This window comes from Lampris incognitus, chromosome 20, assembly GCF_029633865.1.
Source record: "Lampris incognitus isolate fLamInc1 chromosome 20, fLamInc1.hap2, whole genome shotgun sequence".
NCBI classification, from domain to species: domain Eukaryota; kingdom Metazoa; phylum Chordata; class Actinopteri; order Lampriformes; family Lampridae; genus Lampris; species Lampris incognitus.
In genome coordinates this window covers 16,653,164-16,675,549 of record NC_079230.1, presented here as the reverse complement: position 1 = coordinate 16,675,549, position 22,386 = coordinate 16,653,164, and the positions used below count along the sequence as shown (strand labels likewise).

The following is a 22,386-nucleotide window of genomic DNA, read 5'->3' as shown; positions in this document are numbered from 1 at the left end:
TGGTTAGAGTTTGATTACAAAGCGTGTGGAAACTGTAAAACGGGAGACTTTTATTTTGAAGGCCGCGAGAGTTGTCCGTCAGAGGCTCCGTCTGCCGTGATCAAAACTTCAACTCCCTCGTCTTGTGTTGTTTTGATCACGTCAACACCCGATGAATTGTGATTCCCCGCAGTTCTTGCGGAAGGAAAGGAACCGGAAGCAAAAGGGCAAAGATGTTATGAGAGCCGAGATTTATCGAAACAGCGTTCTCCAAGGACATTGTAGTCGGTTTCACTTTAGCTTGGGAGGGCTGTAAGTAGGAGTTTGGTTTGTTTGGCTTCAAGAAAGAAAGAAAGAACGACAGAAAGCGATAGACAGACAGACAGACAGACAGATAGATGGATAGATAGATAGACAGATAGAGACAGATAGACAGACAGACAGATAGATAGACAGACAGACAGACAGACAGATAGATGGATAGATAGATAGACAGATAGAGACAGACAGACAGACAGATAGATGGATAGATGGATAGATAGATAGACAGATAGAGACAGACAGACAGACAGACAGACAGACAGATAGACAGACAGACAGATAGATAGCTAGATTATGTTGACGTACAGGAAAAAGTTTGCTGCAGTCAAAACACCCAATTGTGCATCAGAGATAACTTTTTATGAAGGTTTCCAAAGATACACAGCTATGTGCAACAGTGACCCTTCATATTATGCATAATGCCATTAAGACCTTTATGAGCTGGCTATAATTCCCAAACTGAACTTTGGCCAGGGGGAGAGAGGCTTTTATGTGAAACCAGACTTTGTGCAAGCATATGAAAAGCCCACTGTGTCTCAGATAACAAGGTAACCTTTGGGATCTGATGCCTCAACACAGAACACATCAGGTGAGGCCCACTTTATTCTATATTATTCACACATACACAAACACACACACAAACAGCATGTTAGCTAGTTTTACATTCTAATTTAAAAGCTGTTCTTTTAAGGGCAGTTTAACTGAAAGTATGTGTGCATGTGCATGTGATGTCACATTGCCATGAAGCAGCGTTATACCTTTCTATTGATTCTGAAGACGTGCAATTGGTACTCCATTGACAGAGCACATTTTACTATCCGGTCTGTCACTTTGGCCTTTTTTTTTTTGCCAGAAAGGTTGAATAGGCATAATATCTGAAGTTTACATGTATGACACATTTTTTGCAGTTTCACTCAATTTAATCTTCTGTTTAAAAACGAACAAGCTATAGGTCCAGTCCTGACACCAATTTTATAACACATTATACATTTATACCAGTATAAAACACATCACATTATTGTCAAAATAAGAATCCCTTGTCAAATTAATTTCTATAACTGAATAAAGGGCTTTATCTGCAGATATTGTATTTTGTTGTGTCACTGTTTGCACAATAGCCATGCAAAAAGTATCTATGGTTGATAAGACAGTTCAAGGCTTCATTTTGCCTGCAGAATTTGTTCTTGTGTCCTCAAATGAAATGTTTGAAAATATGAAAGTTTATCTGTGACCAAAGTATTATTTCCAAATGAAAGATGGTGTCAGATTTGAATTGTTAAGGTTATTTTGCCAATTTCACAGTGACTTGGCCAACATAAATAAATCGGATGCCCCGACTAGTTTTATTGTGAAAACTAGTTTGAACAGATTAACTGTGCTTAATTCTAAAATGTTGAACTGGCAAGCTTAGCAATCGAAATAAGCAGGAAGAAAGATAACTTGTGTTTCCACAGTCATCATACATCCCCAAGGGCACAGTAATTACATCTCACATGTTAAAAAGTGTGTCTGTTTGAGAATCTTGGTTATGTCCTGTCCAAGACTGTCATGCAACAAATTATTTTTCTCAAAGAAATATTAGTGTTTCACTGCTGTGTTACAAATCACAGCATTCAACTGACACACAATACGAACTAACATAATCAATGTTCATGTATCTGTTATGTCGTTTATGTAGGCCTGCATCTCTTTTACAGGCACTATCAATGTTATACCTTCCATAAATTGTAACAGTGTATTTAGGGTTGTGGATAACTAATGATCTGAATATGTTATCTATTATTTTCTCCTATTCAGGACATGATCACTCTTTTCCTGACCACCCTCAGCCTCCTGTTTTGCAGGCCTGGTTATTGCCATGAAAGCAGTATGCTGGTGGTTCCAGTCGATGGAAGCCACTGGATCAACATGGAGGTGATCCTGAGAGAGCTGCACTCGAGAGGTCACAGCATCACTGTGCTGCGCTCTACTAAGAGCTGGTATATCCCAGAGTATTCCCCTTTCTATACTTCCATTAATGTGCGCATGATGGAGGATGAGGTGGACAGGAACTTCTACAATAAGCTAATGCAAAGGATTATGATGCACCGTCAACTGCCAGCTTTCATACGCTCCTTCCGCCAACAGTTTGAGCTCACGTCCATGTTGGAAAAGGGTAATAAAATTTGTGCTAGAGCTATTGCAGCAATGTTGGATGATCCAGTTTTAATGAAAAAGCTGCAGGATGCCAAATATGACTTAATGTTAACCGACCCTGGCCTGCCTATAGGGGTGTTTCTGGGTAGTTACCTCCAGCTGCCAATGGTCTTCAATGTACGCTGGATCAATAATGGAGAAAGCCATTTCACCATGGCTCCCTCCCCTGTCTCCTATGTTCCTGTGTCAGGCACAGAGTTCACTGATCAGATGGACTTCCTGGAAAGGACCAGGAATGTGTTGCATTACCTCTACAGCATGTTGGAGCACTACTTTTTTATAAATCCGTGCTATTCGAATGTGTTAAAACGCCACTTCCCCCCTGGAGCTGACATGCTCGCTATGCAGCGTTCGGCTGAGATCTGGTTAGTGAGGGCGGACTTTGTCTTTGAGTTCCCACGGCCCACAATGCCCAACATGGTCTATATAGGGGGGTTTCAGTGCAGTGAGGCCCAGCCCCTTTCTGCCGAGTTGGAGGCCTTCATGCAGAGCTCTGGGGAGCATGGGGTGGTGGTGATGACTCTGGGGACATTTGTGTCAGCTCTGCCCATAGAAAATATGGAGGCCATTGCCACTGCTTTTGCTCAGCTCCCCCAGAAGGTGGTGTGGAGGTATTTGGGCCAGAGGCCGGCATCCCTGGGGAACAACACCTTGCTGCTGGACTGGCTACCCCAGAATGACCTCCTGGGACATCCCAAGACACGTGCCTTTGTGGCTCATGGAGGCACCAACGGCCTATATGAGGCCATCTATCATGGAGTCCCTGTTGTGGGCCTGCCCCTCCTCTTTGACCAGTTTGACAACCTATTAAGGTTGAAGGTGCGTGGGGCAGCAAGGGTGGTGGAGGCTGCCTCACTCACTCAAGAAAACTTCCTGGAGGCCCTAAGAGATGTCCTGGAGACTCCCTACTACCGCCACAACATGCAGCGTCTCTCCCAGCTGCACCGTGACCAGCCACATTCCCCTATGGACACTGCCATCTTTTGGATTGAATATGTCATCAGGAATAAAGGAGCAGCCCACCTGCATTCAGCAGCTTTTAGCCTGCCCTGGTACTCCTACTTCAGTTTTGATGTAGCTTTAATCCTCATCACCCTCAGTGGAGTCACTATTTGGGTACTAGTCTCATTGTGCGGCCTTCTCTGCTGCCGGAGATCCAGGCAGAAGAGGAAAGTGGAGTAAGTGATTTAAGCATGGGTGTCCTTTAAAGATTAATTAACTTTTTAACATGGCAATATTCCATTGACCATTCAAAAGTACAGTCAGACATTTGTAATTGAAGCTGAGTCACCTCCAGCATTTCATTTCCAATCTGTGGCTGGAACACCAGCAAAAACTTCCACTGATCCAACATTTCACTGTGAAGATTTATTTCCGCTCAAAACCGCAAATGTCTTACCATACTGGTTGAACAATAAAGGTCTTAAACTGTAAAGCTCATAGAGGAAAACATTTTGAAGATTCAAAAACTGATAACACATCTAGTCTTACAGAGCTTTAGAGAAAAAAGGAAGAAATCAATTTGAATGACTTGAGTCAGTTTTCTACTGAAGCCATTCAACATTATGATTTTAATGGTTATCTAGTCTGACATGCTGTGATATGCCAAATAAACTAAAGCTGTAAAACATCAGTTCATATTTTTACGTGTTAAATGGAGTTTAAAAGCTGTATTTTTTATTTGTACCTATTAAGCATTGTGGGCTGACAAATACATTTGTAAATGATAGCTGTAATTGTATTTTGAAGTTAACGGGTATATAGCCACTTAATGGGTCAGGTGGAAGGCTTTAACCACCCAGTGTTATCAAAATATACAGAGTTAACTCTCGATTGTACAACATTCAGCCCTTACCAGGGCCTTAGGGCAATGGGGCAAATACAAAAGACCCTGTCCTGATTTGCCTATGGTAGCAGAATGTCTCTAAATCCTGCACATAAAACCCAGTTTTTCTAGGATCTCACATTTCAATATGCACTCAGGTGGGTTTGGTGTGGCACAGTGACTCAAAGGGGTCGTGGTGACTCTATATTTGGTACCACACTCTTGTTTCTCTTCAGACTATAAATCTTTTGACTTTATATTTGATGTACCCAGCTTTTGACTTATTTAGAGGATAACGCATAGGGAAGTGGCTACTGAACACGCGCGCAGGAAGATGTTTTAAGTAGGGGGGCTGCCAACAAAAACAAAAAGTATTGTGGTGAGCTCGTGTGGAAGAATGAGTCGAGAGGCAGATATCTCTTTTTAATCGCAACTCCTGTGCCCCCATGTACCACACGACCCCGGGAGTGCTCTTGTATTCACACCAGCCAGAACTGACCAGAATTGACAACAACATAATGAGTCCCCCCCCCGCCCCCCACATCCCAAGTAGCGAGTCACAGTCCTACAGTCAGTCAGTAAATGGTCTCCAACTTAGTCTGAGTTGAACCCCCCAAAACAACAACACAACTACAACATGAACACCATATCATTAAAACACAATTTTAAATCTAACATTAACAGTCCCATCAGCCATTGCGCTCCCCCAGTGCAGAACCGCCGACAGTCAGAGCAACCGCCTCCCCCGGTTGCTACAGTATGGCATCACTGTTTTGTTTGGAAGGTGCGTGTGTTGCAGATTTGGAATGGAGTGTTTACGTTATTATTAAGAATGTACATTCCACGCAGCCCTAGCCCACTGTTTAAAAGATGTTACACAGCCACCTGCCACTACTGGGGGGGTTGCACCCACCACTGGGGGAGCTGCAGCCCCCCCTTCCCATGCTAATGCTACTGAATGCTGTCTTAAACTCTGCAATCAAGTCAAAGCGCTGAAATACAAAGGTAGTCAATGTTGTGATTTTTTTAAAATTTTGTAATGCTGACATTTATTTCTGTATTCTGTGGTTCTCACTTTGTAACATACTGTGTATGCCCAAAATATTAGACAAATTCCAGCCATATGAATGAATACACATGATGGATGGCAGAGCCGCTGCATGACTACAGAGTTGTTTCAAATATCACAGAATGTTAGCCAACCAGCCACACAACATGGACCACGAGGGAACAAATGGTTTTTTCATCAAATTGTAAAAATGATGGTAAAAGTTATGTAGCTGTTTTCGGGGACTACCAAGAATGTCAAACATGAGCGTACAAGGAATCTATCACTAGCTGGCTGATGTTCATAGCATACACAACGAAAATGATATTGCGATCCTGGTGCATCAGTGTGGTTGAAGCTTAAGTTGGAAAAAGTCTGGGCACGTCATGCAGATAATAATAATAATAATAATAATAATAACAATAATAATAGTAATAATAATAATAATAGTAATAATGATATTTTATTTATAGAGTGCATTTCAGAGTACTCAAAGATGCTTTACATAAGTTAAAATGAACAAGATAGATCAAACATTGTGGAGTACAAGATATGGGTTTGAGGTTTTGTTTCTTTTTGTTGTTTTTGTTTGTCTCCTACTCGCCTGCCCAATCTTGTGTGTTTCATCTATTCTCCCTGCATTTGATCATAGCGTTTATTTTTCTTTATCTCCGAGTTCTGGAACTGTACGATTAAATAAAATAAAGACAACTATGGAATCTATTGCGGCTTACAAGGACTTGAAAATGTATTCAACCTCAATAACTTTTGTTTTGTTTTGTTTTTTGTTTTGGAAGTCTGCTTGTGTTCTAAGATTATTCTGGACTGCATTTGTGTTTGATTTTATCTTCGAGTTTTACACACAGTGATCTACTCTATCAAAGGGGCAGTTTACTGAAATGCATGTGAAAGTGACTGATTTACCTGAAAGATAAATGTACTTTTCACACGGTTCCTTGTGTCAGATCAAGACATTTTTAACACTGAAATCATAGGAGGAATTAGAAAGTGCAAAACAATTTTTTTTCTCAAATTGTAACCTCTGTATTTTTGCACATCTGTAATAAGGAGAGTGTGAACGTGCAGGCCTATGATTTATTTGAATCTTAATACTTGAATTGTATGCGGTAGCCAATGAAATTGCATATTTAGCACTATGCTTAAGGCTGTGGTAAATATTCCACCTTACACTATCATTCACATTGAGACACATTATGTCTCATTAAAGGGACCTGAACTTTGCTCTCTTAACAGAAAAGAGAGACTCAGCAAAACTTAACGTGCAATAAACTTGAAAAGTCCTGAATACAATCACAAAGACTAAATATCTAAGTAACGCCCATGATATGATATGCTCAATTAATGTTTCCCAGTTTGGCAATTTGCCCCAATAAACCAAAAGAGAGAGAACAAGCCCTAATCTTGAACATAGGACATTGCAGTCGGTTGGTAAGTGATTTAAAACTTGTTTTGAGTTATGATTCAGATTTAGGCCATTATCAGGCTTTGTTGGGCTGAGTACTTGCTAGTTTCCTTCTCTGAGCCTCAATAGGTGGGTAAGCAGATGCGGGTCACGCACTCTATGGCTTCCTTTGTTGAGAAAATCAGACGGGCTGGATTTTCACTCACAGTTTATAAGGGAGATTGAACTATTCCCAGCAGAACAAACTGATCTTGAATGTAGGACGCTGCAGTCGGTTGGTAAATGATTTAAAACTTGTTTTGGGTTTTGATTCGGATTTAGGCTGTTTTACTCCTCCTTTAAATACCAACCAATCATGGTTACTGCTTCTGTTAAGCTATTTGTGGTTATATACCGTCCACCAGGGTGTCAACTGAGGAACTTTGTAATCGAACTAGACATGTTACTCTCAGCCATTCCTGACGATGACACACCGCTGATTGTCATAGGAGACATGAATAGCCATCCATTATCCAAACCGCTTATCCTGCTCTCAGGGTCACGGGGATGCTGGAGCCTATCCCAGCAGTCATTGGGCAGCAGGAGGGGAGACACCCTGGACAGGCTGCCAGGCCATCTTTAAGAAGAAGCTAAAAACCCCAGCTCTTTCTCGAACACCTGTGGAGGTGTTCAAGAAAGAGGTGTTCGCTTTGGCTAAAAGTGTCTGCTAAATGAAATTGTAACACTGTAAAAGGCAGCTGTTGAATATTGTCCGAAAAAAGTGTGTTTTTGACATGTCATGTAGCAAAAGAAAAGCTGGAAGAAATGCAGGGGATTGAATACATTCTTTTTTGTGTTTTTTTGCCTATGTACAAGCCTGTGGTACCAAAAACCGATTATGTAATCGACAAGTAAATCCGTCTTGTAAGGTCAAAGAACAAATAAGCAATTAATTCTAACACAAATTGTCCTAAAGGAACAAGTAATCTGATTATATTCAAAGATACCTCAGTTAGCTTTAGCAAATAATGTGTTGACCTAATTGGTAGCTGAATTTTATGGCAATTTATTTCAATATATTTTAACTATTACATAAATGTGAGATGGTTTGGACATGTGTGGAGGAGAGATGCTGGGTATATTGGGAGAAGGATGCTGAATATGGAGCTGCCAGGGAAGAGGAAATGGATGTGGTGATGGAGGAAATGCAGGTGGCTGGTGTGACAGAGGAAGATGCAGAGGACAGGAAGAGATGGAAACGGATGATTCGCTGTGGTGACCCCTAACGGGAGCAGCCAAAAGTAGTAGTAGTAGTAGTAGTAGTAGCAGATGTAAATTTGAAACCATTTTCAAGTATATATTTTTATGTTGGACTGAAACAGGCAGTTGAGCATGGTGATATGTTATCATTGTTAATTTTCTTTGAGATCATCTGAAGGGCATGTGTGCTTTATTTGGCATTAGAGGGTGAAGATAGCATTCTTGTGTAGTGTCAAAAACATCACATAAGATGCTGTGCAAATGAATGAGGACATTTTGATGTTACACAGACTAAAACAGCATGAGTGGATATTTTGTCTTAACAGGGCGCAGCCCTGTGATGGCCTGTCCAGCATGTCTCCCCGCCTGCCACCCCATGACTGCTGGGATGGGCTCCGGCATTCCTGCGACCCTGAGAGCAGGATAAATGGTTTGGATAATGGATGGTTCACACCTGTGACTCTCAAGGATTTTAGAGACTAATCTAGTCTGTGTTTATCACATTTGGCTATTTACATAACCCACTGAATGCTTGGATGTCTCCCAATTGCGTAGGATGAAGGGCTTAGTTTTTAATTTCTGTTGCACAATGAACAGACAATAAATAAACCACTCTTATTTTTCCCAGTCAAAGCAGCATCTTTTTTGGTTCACTCTGTATTGTAACTTAGGGTATACATGTACATCAGTTTGTCAATCTATATTTTTTCTCTTGGATTCTTTGATGTTTAAAATATTATCTAATATTGGGATTTCCAGCTCCTGCAGGGATAGGAGTGAGAACAGTTGCAAAAATTCCACTGCACTTTCCTCTCAGCCTTGTCTTCACTCTAATGGTAAGCAGCTGCCATGGTGGCAGGATTTTGGTGCTTCCTGAGGATGGTAGCCACTGGACCAACATGGAGGTGATCCTCAAAGAGCTTCTGTCCAGAGGTCAGAGTCTCACTGTGCTGCGCTCTGCAAAGAGCTGGTACATCCCTGGGAACTCCCCTCTCTACACTTCAGTCACAGTCACCCCTCCAGATGCTCCTGGTGGGGACATTGGCCCTGACTTCTGCTCTGTCCTCATGCGGTGCTCACTGGAGCTTCATGGGATGTCTCCCCTTCGGCGTTTCTTTGAGCAGCAGAATGACATTGCAGTTGTGTTGCGGATTTTCCACGGTGCAGCTCTCTGAATGATCTCCACCATCTTGCAAGACTCCTCCCTAGTGACTAGGCTAAAGAAGTCCAGCTTTGACCTCGTGTTGACTGACCCTACCTTTCCTGTGAGGGTCTTACTAGCCCAATACCTCAGGCTGCCAATGATGTATAATGTCCGCTGGATCAACGCTGGAGAGGCTCATGTGATAGTGGTTCCATCACCACCATCCTACGTTCCCTTTCTCAACTCTCTGTTCAGAGGCAAGATGGATCTCCTGCAGAGGACAGAGAACTTCCTGCATTATGCAGCCAGCCTCTTGCAGGAAAAATTCATCATCCTGCCTCTCTACAGCGACTTCCTTCAGCACCACTTCCCCCGTGGAGCTGACTTGCTCTCTATGCAGCTCTCAGCTGATGTCTGGCTCATGAGGATGGATTTTGTCTTTGAGTTCCCACGGCCCACAATGCCCAATGTGGTCTATATAGGGGGGTTTCAGTGCAGTGAGGCCCAGCCCCTTTCTGCTGAGTTGGAGGCCTTTATACAGAGCTCTGGGGAGCATGGGGTGGTGGTGATGTCTCTGGGGACATTTGTGTCAGCTCTGCCCATAGATATGATGGAGGCCATCGCCGCTGTGTCCGCTCAGCTCCCCCAGAAGGTGGTGTGGAGGTACCAAGACCAGAAGCCGGCATCCCTGGCTACCCCAGAATGACTTCCTGGGACATCCCAAGACACGTGCCTTTGTGGCCCATGGGGGCACCAGCGGCCTATATGAGGCCATCTATCATGGAGTCCCTGTTGTGGGCCTGCCCCTCCTCTTTGACCAGTTTGACAACCTATTAAGGTTGAAGGTGCGTGGGGCAGCAAGGGTGGTAGAGGCTGCCTCACTCACCACAGAAAATTTCCTGGAGGCCCTAATACATGTCCTGGAGACTCCCTACTACCGCCACAACATGCAGCGTCTCTCCCAGCTGCACTGTGACCGGCCACAATGCCCAATGGACACTGCCATCTTTTGGATTGACTATGTCATCAGGAATAAAGGAGCAGTCCACCTGCATTCAGCAGCTTTTAGCCTGCCCTGGTACTCCTACTACAGTTTTGATGTAGCTTTAATCCTCATCACCCTCAGCGGAGTCACTATTTGGGTACTAGTCTTTGTGTTTGGCCTTCTCTGTTGCCAGAGATCAAGGCATAAAAGGAAAGCGGAATGAAAACCTCATTCTGTTGATAGTTGATATCAGGTTATACTGAAAACTCAAACATGAATAAAACTGTCATGTTGTAATAACAGAACAAAAAATGACTCAAAAATAAATCATTGTCTCATATATAAGTATGTAAGGCTAGTACTGCACTGAATAATTGAATTTTTTTGTTGTAAGAAAACAAGTATTTGTATTCAGCAACTGTGTTATGCTCCCACTAGATTTGGATCAGACCTGCAAGAATCCCTCCCTTCTCTATTCCTGCTCTTTTTCTGTGTCTAGTTTTAAGATTGTGAAAAAAAATGAAAATAAAAATACCAATCTGAATATGCTGCCTGCTCTCTACTATGGAGAACAGAAGGGTTATATTTCAATGAGAGTCGTGGGATATCAACTCACTTGATTTCCTACAGGGTAGCTTTCACCTTGAATTATTTTCATCAAACCAACGGCTGGTGACATTTTAAAGGAAACGAACAGTGAGTGATTAGACCCTCCTCCCTTTGAAACCATGTTGTAAAAATACTGCCTAACATCCATTGTCTCAACATTCTCATTCTTCCCCAAACAATTTCAATTGTGCTGTTCCCCCCCCCCCCCCCGGGCCTGAGCAAAGTTCATTCCAAGGAACTTGTCAGTATGCAGCATCTACACGGAGGCCTGTTTTAATGGCATAAATCTGTTTCGACAGCAGAAAAAAATTCAAGTCAAATAAAAGACATTAATCTTACAGATGAAAAAAATCTATGTACTTTGTGTTAAGTTTGAGTGAGTTTTGCTTTTGTACTCTCTTCGTTTGGTCCTAATCTTGGGCTGTCAATCATTTTCTCCACCCCTGTAAATCAAAATACGTTTGTCCCTGAACATTTGTTATCTCTGATAAGGAGACACACAGGCATGCCTTCATAGCCAGCCAGTGGCACTTGCGTGTGTCTGCACACACACACACACGCACGCACGCACGCACGCACACACACACACACACACACACACACACACACACACATACACACACACACACACACACACACACACAGACATGCATGTTCAGGAAATCACCACAGAGTCATGCATGTGCATGCTTAAGCTGATTTTTAACATTCTTGTTGAAATATCTCACAACAAAACAGGAAGAAAACAAAACAGAAAAAACCCACAAGCATCCACACTTGCCTACTACATACGTTCTTACACGTGCCCAAACAAATGCAAGTACATGCACACGCGCACACGTACTCATACACGCACACGCACACACACACACCCAACACTAACATGTACAACAAGCTGGAAGGAGGGAAAGATTGACTTTCTCTTTACTCGTGAACCATCACAAACTGGAAACTTATCAATCACACCTTCGCAAAACAATGTGAGTTTACTTGGTAAAGAAAGACTGTCGGTGAAGTGGGAAGTATCATGTTAAATTACATGTGAAAAGACAGTAATGCAGAGGGTTAATGAGTTAAATGGCACATGGCCAGAATAATCCGGTAGGTCTTGGTGGTCGCCCCTCATGAGTTCCTGCCACAGCAACCCGCGTCCTTATCAATCATTCTGTCATGTCCTGTACTGTAGCTTGAGGAAGAGAAGGAGAGAGAGAGAGTGTTTCTTTGTTCTTGTGGAGAAAGGCATTCTCCTGCCTCAGGATGTCGCCTTTAAAGCTAAAGAAGTGGGTTTCCTGTGGAGGAAATGATCACAGAATAGACAAGGCCTGGCGGCGAGACCGCGTTCCCAGCGCGACAACGCCTCCCGAGCGCAGGTCACGGAGTTGCAGAGCGGGGAGAGGTTTCTGCAACAAAACCTGCCGTCGCTTCCAGAAATTCGAGAGGTGACCGAACGGACGATTGGTCACAATTTGCTTTGCTTGACTGTGGTTCAAGGTGTTTAACCTATTTTGTCTTGATTTTGCGTATTTGCTCGGCTATGTTCGGTATCGTCATCGCTGAGAGGTGACCTTGCCGTCATCCTTCCAGGTTTTTGATGTTGCTCGGAGGATCCCAAACAGACAATTATGGATGCTCTGGAGACGCACTGATTGACATTCGAAAAGCTACACCCGATGTTTCCCACCGAGGTCTGCGTTTATGAACAGATAACAGTGGACTATTCCTATGTGGACTACTCTAATTTGAAAAAACATATGTCGACTGTTCTCTTTACATTTTGAATGGGCATTCTCATACCAGCTCCTCAGATTGTCATCGTCAATTCTTTCTTAAATGAAGTAAATTCTGGTTTCCCATCTAAAGTGGATGAGGACTGTCACTTCAGACATGTCCAATGACAGCTGCAACCTCCCCTTTGACACAGATACAGTTGGTCTGACTTACATCTACAGCCTGGTCTTTTCATTGGGTCTACCCAGCAACCTGCTGTCACTTTGGGGGTTGTACCAACTGAGTCGCTCAGGTGGGGGTGGCTGCCAGCTGGTGTACATACTGAACCTGCTGCTGTCTGATCTGTTTCAGCTCCTCACCCTGCCCCTGTGGATCGTCTACCTGCAGCGAGCTCACCGCTGGCCCTACGGATGCCTCGCCTGCGAGCTGGTGGGCTATGTTTTCTATGTCAATGTCTATGCCAGTGTCATGTTCCTGTGCCTGATAGCACTGGACCGCTGCCTGGCCATTGTGTACCCACTCTGCAGCCGCGGGATGCGGACAGTGCGGATGGCCGTTGTGTCAGGGGTGGCCGTATGGACGGTGATTTTCCTTTTCTGCCTGTGGGGGCTGTTGCCTTCAGTGTTTGACTCAGAGAGTCTACTGTGTCTGGAGAAGTACCCGGTCAGCCCCAGATACGCCTGCTTTAAGATTGCCACGGTGGCACTCGGGTTCATGTTACCTTGTGCAATACTAGGGTGAGTTTCCCCAGTGTCCCCTGTTATTCTATTCTATTCAATTCTATTCTCACGTTCATTCCCTAATGCACAGTACTTGAGATTGTCGTTTATATCTAACAGAAAATTAGTGAAATATTTCCAATAGGCTGATAATTATCAAATGTTCTCAGTAATAAACCCAGAGTGGTAAAGGCACCACAGCAGCACCGTCATCACCGCTATGGAAAATGCTTAACTGAATGAAAAAGCTTGAAAAAAAAATTAAATCCACAAAATAACAAGCATGAAGGTGTTGTTAAGAATGGGTGCCTTATGTTATATTTGGATAAATGGAAAGAGTTTTCTGGTGCAAGCTGAAATAAAAACACAAATTTAATCAAAACTGGTACCCAAAAATGAATGAATGAGATACTGGCTGTGCTCTGATAACAATAATAATAATAATAATAAAATAATAATAATAATAATATAGCGCTTTTCTAGACACCCGAAGTGATGAATACACAATTACTGCAGGTGCAACAAATAATAATAAAGGAAAAAAGAGGACTCTGCACACAGCAAAAGAGAGACTGAGACAATGTTGTCGTCCAAAAATCAGAAGTAATTTATTCCATAGGTACAGATGAGATACAACTTTGTCCCAGCCTCTCTTTTGCAGAGTGCAGAGTCTTATTTTTCCTTTGTTTTTAACAAAACTGGGACCAACATGGAACCACAACAAAAGTAAAACAAGCCAAAACTGTTGCAAAAAATAAAGTATTACAGTCTCTTTTTGCAGCAAATGACATTCACATCTTCCTCTCTCTCCTTTACTTCAGCTACACCTCTGCCCACATTGGGGTGACGCTCCGACGATCACCTTCCATTTCTGACCATGAGCGTCACAAAATCGTGGGAATCCTGATCGTCATCACTGTCAACTTCATCGTGGTCTTTGGACCGTACCACCTGGTCGGCGGGTACAGATTTCTGTCCTTGCTGCTGACCGAGGAACCGTGTGAACTGGAGCGCTCCATTTTCCTCATCTACCGACTGTGCTACGGCCTGACCAGTCTCAACACCCTGCTGGATCCACTGTTCTACATTTTCTTGTGTCCCGATGCCCGGCTGGAGCTGCGAAGGTCCCTACCTTGCATGGGACAGGGACACAATACCCCTAAACAGGTCACCACGAACTCCAGAGCTCTCCCAGTCCAGAGAGCTATTGCAGTGGGGTAGACTGTAACTGGACAAACGGGACAAGGTATTTTGGGGTGATGAATTGCTTCAAATTAGTTGATGATTGGGGTAGAGGAAAAGGCAGAGGAAGGAAGGAGGGGTAGAGAAAGAGAGACAGCCTATCTCGCAGTGGCATCTTGCAGAGCTCATAGACTGCATGCCACCTGCTATTTGATCAGTGCAAAAGAGATGCAATTTTGCCCCCCAGTGGATATGTTTTTTGTGCAAAGACGGAGTGCAAAGACTTAAACTGTTACTTACAAAACACTTGAGATGGTTCCTCCCCAAAACTTCTGAGAATATGGTGTTTCATGTACAACAAGATATACCTTGCTCAAATGTCTGGCATAATAACCGTTGCTGTTTCAAGGCAGTGAAGCAAAACAAAGACATCTTACATAAACATTCAGAATTTAGCTGACCAGCTAAATTCTGAGTATGTTTCAATGTGTCCTTGTAGAGTTCGATCTGTTGATGGGAACTAAGCTTTTTAAAGATATCTATATCTGTCACATCTCATAAAAAATAGTTATGTTTTACTGTGGTGTTTACAAAGATTACAAGTTCATGTTAGCCCGTGTTGCTTTTACATCTGAGCTCAGTAATTATTTCAAGAATGAAAGAAACAATCAAAAAAATCTTTACACAGTGCCAGTGGAGAGTCAGCAGCATTTCCCCTCCCTGCAGCAAGAGATCTAGCATTTAACAACAAGCCTGTTTCTATTTTCAAAGTCAGGAAAAAAAATGACATGCATTCTTTTACAATGAGAGTATATATGGATTTGTTTCCAGTAAGTATGCTGAAAGAAATTACAATAAAACTGTCTGTATCACTGTTTTAAAAAGGGTATGGACGTTACATGAATGGACATTAGACAAAATCTTTTCATTCCCACTTAGAAGCCACATCTTGATCAGTACTTGCAAATGGCGTTCAAGATATGGTGAACTATATGGGTCTGTGGGCACAATGGGTATATGCCTCACTTCAAGATTTTAGTGATATGTTTGCATTATTCCGCAGAACAATAGTTCTGCTGAACAAAACTAGTGCATGCATCTGTGGCTTGTGGTTTATGCTCTTATAAAGCAGTATTTGTGTGACGTTGATACACATTTAAACTATCAAACTGAATATCTGTATAGTTCATCTTCAACCAACAAATAAACACCTGTTGAGCAAAAAACAAACACCAAAGCTAAGATAAGAAAATGATTGTGTCGTTTGGTATGAAGTTGCACGCAAAGGAAAGCTTCAATGTGACTACCCAGTATACATAATACTGACCAAATCTAATTCATCCCCTGAGGAAAATAGCATTGGGTTGTGGTGGTATTGGAAAAGAAAGCAGTAGGAGTGCCTTACTCCTGCACTTTTTCCACATTGGAGCCGGTGAGGGCAAGTGTCTTCCTCAGCGGGACATTGCTGCTACAGGTGCGAGCAAGGCTGCGCCGTCTGTTCAAAGTTCCAAAATCCTCAGCCATTGCACTCTCCATCACTGCACTCAGTGACTGCCCGATCTTTCTGCGCAGGTCAGGGCAGCTGAACACATAGAGGACAGGGTTGAGAACACTGTTTATGAAGGAGATGCTTGCCGCAACTGGCAGGGCGCGTGCTACCACTCCCTTCAAGGATGACTCATCAGGAATCAGCACCTCCATAACACTGAACAGGTGGTACGGAGCCCAGCAGACTACAAAGCAGACCACCACGGCCACTACAAGCCGCACCAAACGATAGGTGCATCGGTTGCCTCGGCAGGCCACGTTAGTAGTCACCGCAGCATAGCTGGCGATGATGATCAGCAGGGGGATTAGGAAAGACAGAAAAAGCTTCATGAGGGCCATAGTCCCTTGACGCACTTCACACACAGATGCCAGGGTGAGGTCTCCAGGAGACAGGAATCGAGCATAATTATAGTAACACTGGATCTTTCCATTATGCTGATGGATGGCATCGCGGAAGAGGTAAAAGGGGATGGTGCAGATCAGAGACAGAGACCAGATCAGCCCACACACCTTCCCCACCAACCGGATGTTCCTTTGGTTTTGGGCCCAAACAGGTCTCAGCACCATCAGGCAACGGTCCAGAGAGATGGCGGCCAAAAGAAAACCACTGGCAAACATATTGAGAAAGAAGATGGAGGAGTGTAGACGGCAGAAGGTCGTTCCCAGGGTCCAGGTGTGGCCCTGAGCCATATAGAGGGTGAAGAATGGCAGAGAGGTAGTGGCCAGAAGGTCAGAGGCTGCAAGATTGAGGATCCAGAGACTGGTGACAGTGCGGCGGACATGGAACCCCACCACTCCCAGGATGAGGAGGTTCTCCAGGATGCCAAGCAGAGAGACCAAGCCATGGAAGCACAGCATTAGCAGGCTCAGGGAACTGATCTTGGCCGTGGAGTTGGGTGGATCACTGCTGGTGTTCACCATCTGCAGGATGAGAGGGCAGTAGACGGGGCTGCTGGGGGTAGTCATTTGGACAGGCAAAAGTCCAAAATTCCAGCTGGATTGATAATATAACTTCTCTTTTCGCCACACACTGTTGAGATCCATAATAGAAAGTATTAGAAATTATGGATAGGGAGTTTTGAATTTCAGAGGAAAATAAGACAATGATAAGGTGTCTGATCATAACAATAGGCCTACCATTTCTTATATAGTATATTCACAAATGTGAAGAGAATGTTTTTCTTTTGTCAAAATAAAATAACACAATGATTAATGGTGATTAAGGTTGCCATTGACAACATCAGTGCTGAATAATCTGACATGCATACAGATGATAAAAAAGATAAATCAATTTTGTCTCGACCAATATGCTCTAGCACCCCCGTGACCCTGAATAAGGATAAGCGGTTTGGATAATGAATGAATGAATACAACTGATTCTGAGATGTTGAAAACAGGTACAGTTTGAGGGCTTCTACGGCTGATGACTATATTTTTCAAAGTATTCTCATCACCAAATTAAGCATTATCCATCTTTCCCTTATCTAAGACACTTATCCTGCTCAGGGTCACAGGATGCTGGAGCCTATCCCAGCAGTCATTGGGCGGCAGGTGGGGAGACATCCTGGACAGGCTGCCAGTCCATCACAACACATTATGCATTACTACAGTTTGCTATTGCAAAGTTTACAACCATAGACATCACCAGGCCCTTAACTGATGGACTTCAAATCCTCATAAATCTTTGTAATCATTTGGGTCCCATGGAAATATCTTGGACAGATTTAATGGCTAGATTTAATTAGTTGTGGTAATAGTAATGTAGTAAAGTGGTAAGAAAGTAGTAAAGTAGTGAAGTAGTTGAAAGCAGTAGTAGTAATAGTAATGTAGTAAAAGAAGACCATCAACTTCCCTATGAAGTGGCAAGTGCCATCTCTTTAAGTGCACAGTTAAAATTGACAAGGCCCACTGAAACGGTGCTCAATCTCAGGGACTAAATCGAAAGGACAGCAACTTGACCCCTTCAACTGTAGTGAGTGTACTAAACACACCTGACTGATTTATGAGATATTAAACAGCTTGACAAATCGTGACGTGACTGAAAAATATATTCAAGCCTGTGTAAATGCCACTAAAGACCACTAGAAGTTGGCAGCCATATAACATGTTCGTGGCTGAAAGCTGGAGCTGGACAGTTTCTGCATATATATATATACGAGAAGAACCCCGCTACAATATAGCGGTTTGGTTATCCACCCGTCTAAACCCCCCCCCACTCCAACTCCCTCCCCCCAAATGCTCAGAATCATCTGAAATGCCGAGAAAAGTAGTTTTTAGCCATTTTTAGAAAATGCATATTTTGCATAATTATGCATAATTATTTTAATTTTCTGCCATTTTTCTGGTCCTCTCTGGAACAATACCTGCCACCTCCAAAAAAAATTAGGATCATAAGTGCATTTTTGCAAAAATGCATATATTTTGCATAATGCCAAAACATTTCTAAGTCCTAGAAATTTTTTTTTATAGGTGAAAAAATCAAAGATGCTCAGAATCATCTGAAATGCCGAGAAAAGTGGTTTTTAGCCATTTTTAGAAAAATGCATATTTTGCATATTTATGCATAATTATGTGTAATTTTAATTTTCTGTGATTTTTCCCTTACTCTCTGGAACAATACCTACCACCTCCAAAAAGAATTAGGATCATAAGTGCTTTAGTTTTCGGTTCCGCTATCTACACTAACTAACACACACACTAACACCACACACACACACACACATTACGAAAATATATGAGTAGATTTGGATAATTATGCAAACCGCTTATTCTGCTAGGGTCCTGGGGATGCTGGAGCCTATTCCAGCAGTCACTGGGCAGCAGGCAAGGAGACACCCCAATTAGCACAAGATGATGAAAAATTAGTCAAAATGTTTTTAACTACTAGATCTGCAGGACCCTTAACAAAAAAATTAAATGACTGTATCTAAGCATCTAAGTTAGTTTTGTGAGACTGCAACACTTGGGTGTGGACATGGTTGTTAAAAAAAGATTGTCACAGGAGGCTGGGGTCCCCAGAGAATCAAACCCTGACCCCTCATACACAAAGATGAAGAGAAATAAATGAAAAATTAAAGTCTAGCTTTTTTTATCGAAACTGATGTGTTTTGATTTGAGGATGAAGAAGTTTTCAGTTTCTAAGAAAAAAAAATCATACTAGTTTTCCTTCCTTTGTTTCACAATGAATTAGTCCAAAGGATCTTCAATTGTACGGCTATGACATTATGTCGTGCTGGCTGATGAATAACACTTTCATAAATAGCAATATTAACAAGATAAGACTGCATCTTTTTAACTATTCAAAAGCTTTTACGCAAAACTGTTTTTACTCATTGCTTACCGAACGAGATTTTTTACAATTTCCTGGACATTCAGTGATCACAAACAATCCTCAAATGTTTCCTCCACAGACGCCCTTAGATGCTAACATGCTTCTTTCTGAATGTTGTCATCAGCAAATTGTCAAATCTGCCACAAGCTGTTTCTTCAGCAGCCAGATGGGTATACACATAATAGGAAGTCGAAAACCTCAAAGGGAAGTCTGAACCTTAATACGGAGCTCTTGACATGCTAAAGCAAAGGCCCGTCTCGCCACTCTTCAACGACTTGATGAGAAGTTCCTGCTTTAAGATATTAATGTAATCGCCATTTTTTAAAACAAATGTTCCTTCTGGGATTTTATATAATTTATGTCCCTCATACTATCATTGTTGTTTGTACCTAACTATAATCAAAAGCTGATCTTTATGAGGATATGAGAGTTATCCACCTCACAAAGCTGCGTAAATGTTTCACAATTTGGATATTTCACATCTTTCCCTTTTCCAATTCGCTTGTATTTTCCAGACCTTTGTAAGAGCACAGGTACAGATGTTGATTGATGATTCTGTGCTTACCACTATCAAGACAGCTCCCTTCTGCATCATTCTCACTATGTACAGGTCTTGCTGTCTGCCTGCTGTGTTTATGAGAGATCTTTATTGTCCTCGGAGGTCTTTATTTCCAGGCTGCTGCATGCGATGGTGTTATCTCAGCATTCACTTTCATTTTCCAAATTGGGCCTCTGGAGTTTCTTATTTGCCTTGTGCGTTTTAGTGTTTTCTTATCAAGTTTTTTTCATTAGATGTTCTACTTGTTAATCTGTTGCCTCTATTGCTAACCTGCTCACTTGGCCCTAATTGCAAACCAATCAATCCTGGAAGGAGCCATCTCTTCGATGCCCCTCTTTAAGTTTCTCCTGTTTTTCCAAGTGAATGTTTTTACTCATCCAAATCAAGGGTCTGAAGTGGTGTTTTTTTTTGGGACCCCCCACCTTTTTCTCCCCAATTGTACTTGGCCAATTACCCCACTCATCCGAGCTGTCCCAGTTGCTGCTCCACCCCCCTCTGCTGATCCGGGGAGGGAGGGCTGCAGACTATTACATGTCTCCTCCGATACATGTGGCGTCGCCAGCTGCTTCTTTTCACCTGACAGTGAGGAGTTTCACCAAGGGGATGTAGCGCATGGGAAGATCGCGCTGTTCCCCCCAGTTCCCCCTCCTGACCAGAGGAGGCGCTAGTGCAGCGACCAGGACACATACTCTACCCGGCTTCCCACCCGCAGACATGGCCAATTGTGTCTTTAGGGACATCCGACCAAGGTGAAGGTAACACGGGGATTCCAACCACCGATCCCCGTGTTGGTAGGCAATGGAATAGACCGCTACGCCACCTGAAGCGGTGTTGTTAACTGCATATACATGTTTTCACTTTGGGCCTTTTGATAAAGCCCTATCAGACGATAACTGTGACAGGGATAAATATAGATAAACTTGTTTTGTCACTGTCACTGTGTCTCAAAGACCAAGGAGAAGGTAATGGACCACGTTTATGGTGGCCAATGTAATTTCACAACATGCATGATCACAAGAGACTGGACAAGATGGGTTTTTTTGCAATGCATTTACATTTGGTACTGTTTGTCTGCTTTTCATTCACACAGGAGAAGCTGGCTAACACATCTGCTGCATCGGGCAAAGTCAGGCTTTTTACTCAGCATCTGTACAGTGTTGATGTTCTATGTTGTGATGTAAAGAGATGATCATCCAGTTGGTCTACAAGTTCAAATAACTCACAGCGCTTTTGATCACCCCATGGCAAAATTATTACAACGTGTGACAGTGAATAATGCAGAATCCACTGTGGAAGATGAAATACACTGTGGACAATAATATTCAATTCATTTCAAATAACTTCATCCATCCCCAGTTAATCTTAATCTGTAAATATTAACAAATACCTCCAACACATGCATGAAACCCAACAAATACAACGCCAGTGGGGATGACTAACATTCTAATGAAGCAATAGCAAATGTTGGATGTTATTACAAACACAATCATTACAATATATGACAAATATAAACATAATATTATCCTTTAAATTTTTTTGAATCTCTATGCCTTTATGCATGCTCAATAATCCAGGTAAGGAAATCGCAAAGTTGAATCAGTTCATCTGGACGCAAAGTTTATTGAGAGAAACATTTCATCACTTATCTAAGTGACTTCAGTGTCAACTGACTGCAGGTATCCCCACCCTTATACACAGTACAGTGGCATAATAACCCAAAACGATCGGTTTCATATGCAAATTGCCGTGAGCATTAACTACAGTTATAATAGCCACGTGTACTATTCACAGAGGATCTGGGAATAGTTGCACAATCACAGCATTTTAAAATGGCGACAGATGTACTCTTAGCCCCCCCCCCCCCGGGTTCAGGGATGGTCGTTCTGTATGAAAGGTAGTCCATATGAAATTACAAAACGACCCCACCCTTAGCAATAGGACCACCCTTAAGTGTCTGCTCCTGAAACTGTCTTCAGTCCACGTACTTCACATACATGGGGCAGTATTATAGGCAGAGGCATGGGTGTGCTATGGATTCCCCAGTCTGACCTGTGGTGGCCAACTTTTACATGGAGGAAGTGGAAAAGAGGGTTCTGATGTCCTATCCAGGGACATCACCTAGCCATTGGTTCAGATTTGTGAATGACACCTGGGTTAAAATGAAATCTCAGGGCGTGCTACATTTCACCGACCACATAAACTCTGTGGACAACCACATCAAGTTCACCAGGGAGGATGTGAAAAATGACACGTTATCCTTTTTAAGACTGTGAAATTGTAATTGATGATGGGGGACACTTAATTGTTGATGTTTACCATAAACCAACACATACTGATCAGTACTTAAACTCTGACTCTCCTAATCCACTGGAGCACAAACTAGGAGTCATCAGGACGCTGTATCACCAACACAGCAGCCGGGGAAGGGGAGAAATCTCACATTAAACAGGCCCCGGTTAAGTGTGGTTATCCTCACTGGGCGTTTGTCAAAGCCAGGAAGACGCCCAAACAGTGCACCAGCCGATCAAAGAGAGGAGAAGGACAACAACT

The 22,386-nt window shown here is 42.7% G+C and overlaps 4 protein-coding genes across 4 annotated transcripts; 3 read left to right on the top strand and 1 right to left on the bottom strand.

Moving 5' to 3' along the window:
- The first annotated feature begins 792 nt into the window (after positions 1 to 792).
- On the top strand, positions 793 to 3,687 carry LOC130130431 (UDP-glucuronosyltransferase 2C1-like). Its single transcript, XM_056300139.1, has 2 exons — positions 793 to 889; positions 2,098 to 3,687. Exons 1-2 carry the CDS (start codon positions 866 to 868, stop codon positions 3,676 to 3,678), a joined length of 1,605 nt encoding a protein of 534 aa, XP_056156114.1. The 5' UTR covers positions 793 to 865; the 3' UTR covers positions 3,679 to 3,687.
- Positions 3,688 to 5,512: 1,825 nt separating this feature from the next.
- Positions 5,513 to 10,383, top strand: ugt5g1 (UDP glucuronosyltransferase 5 family, polypeptide G1). The gene is given in 3 exon segments (XM_056300167.1): positions 5,513 to 5,574; positions 8,849 to 9,862; positions 9,864 to 10,383. Coding segments are annotated over 3 exon segments (1,596 nt in total).
- A 2,079-nt stretch (positions 10,384 to 12,462) lies between these two features.
- On the top strand, positions 12,463 to 15,623 carry si:dkey-165a24.9 (probable G-protein coupled receptor 132). Its single transcript, XM_056299976.1, has 2 exons — positions 12,463 to 13,234; positions 14,038 to 15,623. The coding sequence occupies exons 1-2, from the start codon at positions 12,633 to 12,635 to the stop codon at positions 14,435 to 14,437; spliced, it is 1,002 nt and encodes a 333-aa protein (XP_056155951.1). The 5' UTR covers positions 12,463 to 12,632; the 3' UTR covers positions 14,438 to 15,623.
- A 176-nt stretch (positions 15,624 to 15,799) lies between these two features.
- On the bottom strand, positions 15,800 to 16,912 carry LOC130130457 (prostaglandin D2 receptor 2-like). Its single transcript, XM_056300166.1, has one exon. It carries the CDS (start codon positions 16,910 to 16,912, stop codon positions 15,800 to 15,802), a length of 1,113 nt encoding a protein of 370 aa, XP_056156141.1.
- Between the last annotated feature and the right edge of the window lie 5,474 nt (positions 16,913 to 22,386).